The sequence below is a fragment of the Eptatretus burgeri genome, chromosome 2 (genome assembly GCF_056783735.1).
Source record: "Eptatretus burgeri isolate ZD-2024b chromosome 2, Ebu_testis_v1, whole genome shotgun sequence".
NCBI lineage: Eukaryota > Metazoa > Chordata > Myxini > Myxiniformes > Myxinidae > Eptatretus > Eptatretus burgeri.
Window position 1 is genome coordinate 149,788,282 of NC_140962.1, and position 10,000 is coordinate 149,798,281.

Genomic DNA, 10,000 nt, shown 5'->3' on the forward strand with positions numbered 1-10,000 from the left:
GAGAAGGTCGTTGGTCTGTAGTTGCAGGGATCTGTTTTTGCACCTTTTTTATGCAGAGCGGTGATATAATCTGATTTCCAAGCAGATGGCAGATGACCTTGAGCAAATGAGAGGGTGAATAGAACAGAAAGAGGTTGAGCAAGAGCAGCAGAGCAGGTTTTTAGGACACGTGGGCTAATGCCGTCTGGACTGGTTGCAGAATCTGATTTGAGGGTTGACAGCAAGCTCTCCACCATGTCAGGAGAAAACGACACAGAGTCCAGGGACAGTTGGGTGTGACTGGGAAAGGTGGGTGCAGAAACCGTTGGGTTTGGGACAGGATTTAGAAGCAAACACGGAGTTTAGGCATGCAGCCTTTTCACATACAGCATCAGCTGTGTGGCCATTTGAGGTAAGGGAGGGGATGGAGGGGGAACATACACCAGAAACAGACTTAATGAGATGCCACCATCATTTGGAGGAGGCAGGTTTGAGATTTCAGACATGAGGTTCGAAAGATGTTGTTTTCTGGCTCTGCTGAGGGTCGACACTCACTTGTTCCGAGCTTTGTGGAAGGAACTGAGATTGCTTTGAGTTGGAGTAGCCTTCCATGAGGCAAAGGTAAGTTGTTTCAGGACAACTGCCTCACCACAAGCTTCAGTGTACCATGGGCGGGAGAAAGGGAAGGACAACTGAAGACGAGATGGGATAAATCAGAGCAAGAGAAAAAGCAAGTTTCTTTGAAAGAATTCCCAGGACGAGTTGATGTTTGAGGAAGAAGAGATGGGAGACCAGTCTCGAAGTTTGATGGCTTCTTGATGTCCCTGCCAGTCGGCTTGAGTGAAATTCCAGACTCAACGATGCTGAGGTGGTTCTGTAAGAACAGCCAGAGAGATGTCTACTTTGATAAGCATGTGGTCAGATGAACCAATTGAAGCAGAGGAAAAACAGCAGATATTTTCAGGGAAATTGGTCCTCGGGATCTTTTGGGGTCTTCAAAGTCTTGGGGAATTAACGTTAAAATAGGACATGATTAATGGGCATATAGTCTTCACGGCTTCCCAGACTGACTCACTGAACGCTTTATCGTGATTTTCGTTTTATGAATATATATATATATATATATATATATATATATATATATATATATATATATATATATATATATATATATATATATATATATATATTACAGGAGGTATTCTTTTGAGACAGAAGTGATAATATTGACAAAGGTTCCAACAAAGGTAAACAAATGATCATGTACACCCTCACTTAGGTGTTGGCTGACAAAGTAAGATGGCAGTGGGAAGGGGAGGGGTGGGGGCGTTGGGTTGGTCAAGGGCAGAAATATTTTCTCACATATCTGTCCATGGATACTCTGAAAACGGAAAAAACTTGTGGTCGGAACACATTGGCGAAGTCTGTGGCTCTGACATACATGTATACATATGATGTACCATCGTCGGATTGTTTATTTTTGTAATTAATTTCCTAATTAATTGTTGCCTGCTTCATTTTGTTTGCAGACTTAGTTAAGTCACTTCAAAAAATTTGTTATCATACATCTCTTCACAAAACAATCATGACTTGTTCGAAGAGAAACAGAATGGCAAGACTGAGATCCTCCCTCAGGTGCATTCCCATTTTATAATGTGGAAAGGGGTGGGGATGTAAACCCATTCCTTGGTGATTCCCACCTCTGTTTGCTCTTCCTCTTCCTGAACTTGCTGTAGTTGAGATGCAACAATCTCCATTGACTGTGATACATCGTGACACTTTGCAGCCAAAACACCCTGCACACAATAAAGAAACAGAAGTGAACAATTGTGAACCTCTGATGGAATAAAGAGGAACATCCTGCACAAAATTATATAAATATATACATTTGTGAGAAAAAGCACAGTGAAGATGGTGGGAATTTGTTTAAAATTTTATAATAATCTCTTTTCTTTAACTCTACAGCTGTGTGAGAAAAAGTGCCAGAATGACATGAACTGCTAAAACTGTTTATCAACTGTTTTGAAGGTCGATGGTTGTTGAGGTTGCCATGATTACATCACCATACGTTCAAATAATTATACAATAATGTGAGGTCGCTGAACTGAGATTACAAAATGTCGTCACACCAACTTGGTATGAAGGTAAAGATAGATATATTTTGTAATTCAAATTGCGACAAAATGTTTGAAAACCTAAAATGTCCAACTACAAACATCAAAATATTTTGAACGTTTTCTGATATTTTCATGATGTCATGTTCATGTGATTTTTATACTGCACGCTGCTTTGTTACAAAGAGACCAATTAAACACAAGGGATTTTTTCAGATTGAGAAGAAAATGATGAACCCCCTCGATTGGGGTCTGGGTGATACATGGATCACCTGTTACCTGGATTTGAATACCTTTGTGGCTTGTACAAGATGTGACACACAAGGTCTTGTGATAAACAGGAAAGACCAGGAAAGGTGTCGAGTTTATAAGCAAGTTAGTCAAAATGAATTATTCTCCTTTCATATGCAGAGCATTACTGTGGGAAGTATCATTTCCTGCAGTTGAATCTGTGTAACTGATGCAGTGCCCTCAAAGTCAGAGCATTAATTTGTCAAATGTTCAGGGTGCTGGCGATCTTAATTTGTAATCATACAAACACATTGATGAATATCCCTGCCTACAAAGGCATTGATGAATCTTCCTGCCTTCAAACTCATTGATGAATCTCTCTGCCTACAAACTCATTGACGAATCTCCCTGAGGACAAACTCATTGATGAATCTCCCTGCCGACAAACTCATTGATGAATCTCCCTGCCTGCAAACTCAATGATGAATCTCTCTGCCTACAAACTCATTGATGAATCTCCCTGAGGACAAACTCATTGATGAATCTCCCTGCCGACAAACTCATTGATGAATCTCCCTGCCTGCAAACTCAATGATGAATCTCCCTGCCTACAAACTCATTGATGAATCTTCCTGCCAACAAACTCATTGAAAAAATCTTCCTGCCTTTAAACTCATTCATGAATCTCCCTGAGGAAAAACGCATTCATGAACCTGCCTGCAAACTCATTGATGAATCTCCATGCCTTCACACTCATTGAGAAATCTCCCTGAGGACAAACTCATTGACGAATCTCCTTGACGACAAACTCATTCATGAATCTCCCTGCCTTCAAACTCATTGTGTGTGAACTTTCCTCACAGGAAGTTGTTTTGCATTGATTTGAAAGAACAAAGGCAGTTCTTTCTGACAGTTTTATAATGTCGTTGCAGAACATGACATGAGTTTCCTGCATCCTTGTGCTTTATCAAAACACACATTTTCACATTTATGAAAACACTGTGATGATTAATCGTTATTTAGCCTTCATTGGTGTTTTTGTGAGAAGACAAAGTAGTTCAGGGCCGTGAGTTTTCTTCCTTCTTCCAAAACAAACTTCTTTCGGAAGGCTCTGAACCATGATCACATGAATGTAAAATAAACAATTTCACCTTTTTATCAGTTGGTTACCTGAAAAGCTTGTTAATTCAATTCACGGTTTGGACAGGTGAATGACAAACAACAGCACATGATAAATAATTCTGAGGAGATGCTCATTTGCAGAAATCTCACGTTTGTGAGGAATATTCCATGACCACACCATCACAAATGGATTTGCTGATCAGAAAGTTACAAAAAAAAAATTCAAACCCATACACAAGCTTCTTCCATATTTTAAAAAAAAATGGATACAATATAAACAATAACTTTTTTTTACTGATTTACTCACCTTTAGTTCAGTATGAGCAATCTCCACAGCAACAATGTTGTGGTTCTGATGTTGTTCACCCGTGCACATGACGCACATCAAGCTCCCATCATCCTTACAATAGAGTTGGATTGGCTTTTCATGATCAATGCATCTTAATTCCTCAATCTTCATGCCTGGACCCACCAGTTTGTGCCCTTTCTGTTGATGAGGCTTCAGATGTTGCACACAGCAGAGGATCTCACAAGGTACACACCTTTTGGCTGCCTCTCCATTACAAACCTCACAGTAACTAACAGTGCCCCCTGATTTCACTCGTTCCTTAACTTTCACACCACCACGTTCTGCATTATGGACATCAACCCCCTTCCCAACCTCTCTCTTATTCAACTTTTCGACTAAGTTAGCAACGGTCACATTCTTCTTGAGTTTTGGTATTTGTGGAAAAACCTCACGGCAATTTGGACAAACACAACCTGTGTCTTCTCCCCTGCTCCCCCAGGATGTTTCTATACACATACGACAAAACGAGTGGCCGCATGTCAAAGTAATGGGCTCCTTGTAGAGTTCAAAGCACACTGGGCATGTGAGTTCATCTAAACTATCTCCAATATCGGAGGAAGAAGAAGCCATCTCCTTGGGGACAGAGAAGAGTGTGAAGCAGAGTTGAATTGAAACCTGAAAATGGAGATTGAAAATTAGAAAAACTTAAAGTAATGAAAGACCAAGTATATAAACGTAAATAACAATTAGGTTCGGAATGATCATTCAGGACGTGAAATGAAACAACAAACTACATAAGAAGCCAATCAGAAGGTGCACCCAAAACTCATCCCAAACACAGGTAACAGAACAGAGTAACAGGTTTCTGATGACAATGTACTTGTGTCGCCAAACACAGAAACACAGATTACAATGTGATTTCACGAGTACACCATCTGATGTGATCTATGACTGGAAGAGTTTGAGTAAAGCAAAACTCTAAAGGCACAATTGGCATCATCACATGGGTACAATGGATATTTCAACACTCCATGCAGGGGGAGTGAAGATTGAATGTGTGAAAGAGTTTTCATATCTTGGTTCTGGTTATGCGATTGCCTCAGTCCTCAACATAAATGGATAAATTAACGACGGAACGTAATAAGTGATAAGAAGAGAATAATCCAATACGATAAATCTGAAATAAGACAATTGGCATCCGATGATGGTGCCACGATGAAAGTCACTGAGCTCTTCAGTCCGGCCCATTCTACTGCCAGTGTTTGTGTCTGGAGATTGCATGGCTGTGTGCTTGATTTTATACACCTGTCAGCAATGGTTGTGGCTGAAATAGCCGAATCCACTAATTAGAAAGGGTGTCCGCATACTTTTGGCCATGTTTGTTTGGATGGTTCTCTTGGCAGAGTACAGTATAAACTACAAGAAGTGAAGGCTTCCTTGGTTCCTTGTCATACTGTCTTTGGATACAATACATGGAGATGATTGATTTTCTTCGCCAGTTCATCAAGGCAGAGAGGACAGGGAACTGGTGTCTTCACCTGCAGTCTCTCAAAGACTTGCTGCCGTACTTTGCCACCGCTGGACACAAAATGTACAACAAATCTTGTATATTTATTTGCAACAAATTATTTAGCTTGAAAGACACAAACCAGATGTTTCTGTTCTGTTCAAATCAGGCTACCATGTTGTTCATTGGAGTGACCATGACTGGGCTGGATTATCAGAACTAGTTATTGAGCAGGTATTGATGAGAGATGTGAAAACATGAGGAGGACTTATCCATGGCCGAGTAATGAGTGAGTCTCAGGGTGCCGTGGCTGCTCTTGCAAGGCACTAGTATACCAGACATTGTACCAGGTCATTTTGTTGAGTATGTGGCAGATAATGCTGATCACAACTTCAACACTTTTTCTTTGTGATGAACTCTGAATTGTATTGTTGTGAATTCGCGCCCGCCGGCGTGCGAACGGCCACGTGACTCGAATCGCAGCACGTCGCCCACCGGACGGACAATTCTGTCGTGACCCTCTCGGACTAATGCCGGGAACTAGTCATGGGTGGGCCTTTCGGACTCACCACGATCGTGCCAATCGGCCACCTGCGTGGGATAGGGTTGTTCGCCAAACTCGACCTACCTAAGTACCCACGCGGAGGGTAGACCGGGCTATCGCACCTCGCCGCAGGTCGACTCCGGACACGGGCCACTTAAGTGACCCGTTCCGTACTATCGGGATAACCGAGCGGTGTTATCGTCGGCCTCGACGGTTCCGATTAATTATCGGGCGTATTAAGCCCACTACCAACCCTTTACGTGAAGCAAGATGGAGATTCATTAAAAGAAAAGACGAAGCGAAACGGGAAAACAGTTCAACATGATGCACATTTATTCCGCGGCACACGGAGAGCACAGATATACAATGAAATCAATTATGCACAAAAAGCAATTGCTACAAAAGAAACACAACAATGCAGATCTACAACCGACTACGCATACACACGGCAACACTTACACAGTTTTACTTCACCAGACTGGCGCCACACACACACGTTTACACAGAAACAAAAGAAAAGGGCCACCCTCAAAGACAAGGGGGCAGACGGGGCCTGTGGACCAATATTTGCGCGGGACCTGAAAGAGCGGTCAGGTCTGCGAGACGGGGCGGATCCTACCCGTGTCTTTGTGATGAGCCGCAAATGTGGCAGCGAGGGGGTGCCCCGACTTTGTGCTCCTTCGCGGGTTTCGTTGGCACTGCTTGGAGTGGGGTGGGAACGGGGCCCCCTTTTCGCACTATCTCAGCGTGGGGGAAAAAGGGGGGGGGAATTGTTGATGCTCTGGGGAAAGAGTATTGCTGGCTTGCTTGGGTCCCATGACGAGCGATTCCACCGCGACCTCGTCGCCGACCGCCGTCTTCCTTGCCTCGGACCCGAACTCCTCGGTCTCTTCCCCCAATTCTCCTCAGCCGACTGCCGAAAACCAACGGGACGCCCTCGCCTCCCGACTCCACTCAGCGCTCCAAATTGACTCTGCCCAAAACATTCTCCGCTCTTCCAAAGCCGACTCTGCTCAAACTGACTCTGCCCAGATTCGCCCCGCGCTCGGCGCTTTCTAGGCCGGCAGGAGAACCCATATGCAAATTTCCGGATCAGAATGAGCTCGGGGGCGGAGCCACGCTCGCCCATTGGACGGAGAAAAAGGGGCGTGAGTCTCCCCTGATCCTAGAATTTGCATATCTCGATTCCACACAGACGCGCCTGGAGGCGGGGCCAAACCGCCCGCGCTTGCTGATTGGATGGATCAGAAGTGGGCGTGTAGCATTCCTGATCCGAATTCTCCTCGGAAAGGCCGCATTTTGCACTCGCGGCTCGGCGCGCGTCCCGTACGAGCCCAGGACAGCCTGACGCTTGGTGCTCACAAGTGGTGCGGGAATGGCTGCAAAAGGAGAGAGGTGAAGGTGGTGGAGGGTTTATGGTGGTTGTTTATGGCCATGGTGCCGTTTGGAATGGCGGTGATGCGATGTTTGCAGGAGCGAGTTGTGAAGGTAAAGATCGTGGCTGTTGGCGTTGTTGTTGTTGTGAAGCGGCGTTGTGGTTGGTGGTTGTTGTGTGATGGCGGTTGAGACGTGGTTGGTTCAAAATAAAGATAGAACAGAAAAACGACAATCTCAAAGCGTCGCAGCCCGAATGAATCACATTTATTCCCTCTAAACAACGGGTTTGGGGCTAACAACACATGTACTTACAGAGATATCTCACCTACGGGACCTGAATGGTGATTTGCGAATTTCCTCAACCGCAACACCACCCCTTTCCCTTTTTACAGACTCGTCCTGAGTCGTCAAATTCTCGTGTGCCATCATGTGTAGTTCTCCCCGAGTATGTTTTACCTACGGATCCCTGAGTGCGACATTCATGGTATTCGTGTCCCCAAAATAAATAACATGAGGGCTGAGTAACTAACTAAACAAACCCACTCACACGGACGACTTAAATAAAATTGCCGGCGCTAAGACAGACATGCCGGGGGCGCACTCATATGTACAGTACATCTTAACCTTAACTTACAAATTTTACACTAAACCATGGCCCAGGATCAATGGACTCTGCAAAAAGAAAGCAGTTAGCTGGGAGCCAGGCTGCTCGCATGCAGTCTCTGGCTCAAGCAATGCAGGTGGCAGGGAACGTGGCCGGCTGCTCACACGCAGTCCAAGGCCTTCCCTTTTGAACTGAACGCAGTGAACCACAACGGTGCATGGGCTGCACAAACGCAGTCTCCTGGTGCGGCTGCCCACAAGGCAGTCCCTGCAGAACACTGAATGGGCACTGACGCAAGCAACAAAACGGTGCACGGGCTGCACAAACGCAGTCTCCGTGGCAGCTCAAGTGGCACACGCAATGAACACAACGAATGGATGGATGGATGGATGACTGGATGAATGGATGGACGCAAACACAGTGCACAGGCCGCCACTGCAGGCCCGTGTTGTAGCTGCCAACAGGGCAGTTCTCGCAGCTTGCAAACTGTTGCCTTGATCCTGGCGCACATGGAAATGAACAGGGGGGGGGGAAAGCAAAATTGAATGGGCCTGGTGAACAGGGGCAGTGGGCATGGCATGGCAAAGGCAGCAGGCAAACAAAGCTGGCAGAACAGGGGCGCTGCAGGCAAACACAGCCGGCAGACGAACTGGCCGGCACAGGCCTTGAAGAAAACAGCTGCAGACAATCTGGCCGGTACAGGCCTTGCAGCAAAACGACAGCTGCCGTTCAGTGGAGGTTGGTGGAGGGAGTGCGGTGGTGCTGGCCACTCGGAAGGCGGGCTCGGACCTACCCTACGGTCTCCCTCCCAACCCATTGCCTTTGCCTGTCACTGTCCATACCCATCCCCTTAATTTGTAAAACCCTATTTAGCCCCAACTTATTTTTTTGTTGTTTTTATTTTTACTTCCCCACTATAAATCGTCCCCTAACCCCCTTTACTGTCCTTGTTCGGCTAACCTATCCTGTCACCTAGCCTACTCCCAACCCCTACGTTCCCTTCCCAGAGGGGAATGAGTGAGAGCAAGCGTCCTGTGTCGAGGCCCAATGAAAGCCTCAGGATGGCCTCCCCAGACTTCAGCGATCTTTAACACAAAGTGGGTCCAGCGGCCCACAACGAGAGCGAAGGGATGGATGGTGCGGAGCGGTACACTTCCTAATCTACCCTAACCATCAACTTTTAAACTACCCCGGGACTATCAACAAGCGCCTCGCGCTTAAACTATTGGTTCTTTCAACCCAGATTCCCGTCGCCTGTGTTGGTGTCCTCTCAAATTTCGGGCCTCACCCCCCAATTTTCTTTCTGTGCCCTCACACGGTCTCATGGCTGGGACGCGTGGCTCCCCTTGGCAGGCACGACCCTCTGCCGATTCTCCAGCTATGGCACCCCCGGGCACTACACTGCCTCCGAGCCTACCAGCTCCCTAAACACCGGGGAGTGCCCTCCCTGGGGACTCCCCTGAAACGCACACGTGGCAGGCTGGCTTACCGGGCCCCTTTCCGAGGGTCACCCGTGCCCACAACACTGCCCACGCGGCTAATGGCGCTCCGGGCCCCCGCACCATGCGGGCGCACCCGTGCCCACTACGCTACCCCGGTCCCCCATGGGCCCTTGGCCTACCACGGCCGACTAGCCTGGAGCCCGGGGTACCCACTCAGCGATACTCACCTTTCGCAGCCACGCTCCCAGCCCGTCAACAGGGCTCCTGCACCCCTCCAAACGGGTTTCGAGCCTACTTTCACACCAACAGCAAAACGACCTCCATTTTGTCAATTTAACTAACCCACTAACTCACTCTACACTAACCCCGGGGTCCCTTGGGCGGGAGTCACTCCTCCCCCCAATCACTCATCGCACCATGCATTCCACATTCGCTCCATACACCCAGGCTCGCTGGCCTCACTCACTCCTCATGTCACAACACAACTCACCAACTCTTCAACACACACACCGCTGAACTCTGGCATCCTTCTAACTACCTCCCCAAACCAACTTGTGCTCCCACGTCGTCCTTTAAACTACAGCACGTTATATTAAACACTACGTAGCTAATCTACGTCTCCTCTACACACTCACTGTCTGTCCTTGTCCTCAAAATCCTTATTTCCCCTACTAAATCTCAATTAAAACCCTCTAACTAATCCATTCCACGGGCCCCATGAGGACTTACCCCTGCCCCATGAGACCGGTCTAACTCAGCTAACCCTTCCCCCGAGCTAGTTTCATCCTGTG

At 46.8% G+C, this 10,000-nt stretch overlaps 1 protein-coding gene and 1 pseudogene across 2 annotated transcripts in view; one reads left to right on the top strand and one right to left on the bottom strand.

Annotated features, from left to right (window-relative positions):
- The window catches only part of LOC147033509 (E3 ubiquitin-protein ligase TRIM7-like), a 1,095,521-nt gene extending 1,090,862 nt beyond the window's left edge, over positions 1-4,659 (bottom strand). Inside the window, exons 1-2 of the mRNA XM_085855517.1 lie at positions 3,754-4,659; positions 1,680-1,775 (exon numbers count right to left, since the gene is read on the bottom strand). Coding sequence (XP_085711643.1) covers positions 1,680-1,775; positions 3,754-4,365 — 708 coding nt within the window. The 5' untranslated portion in view covers positions 4,366-4,659. The remainder of the gene's footprint in view (positions 1-1,679; positions 1,776-3,753) is intronic.
- Positions 1-10,000, top strand: part of LOC147033529 (zinc-binding protein A33-like) — a 276,088-nt pseudogene that overhangs the window by 173,277 nt on the left and 92,811 nt on the right. The window lies entirely within an intron of this gene.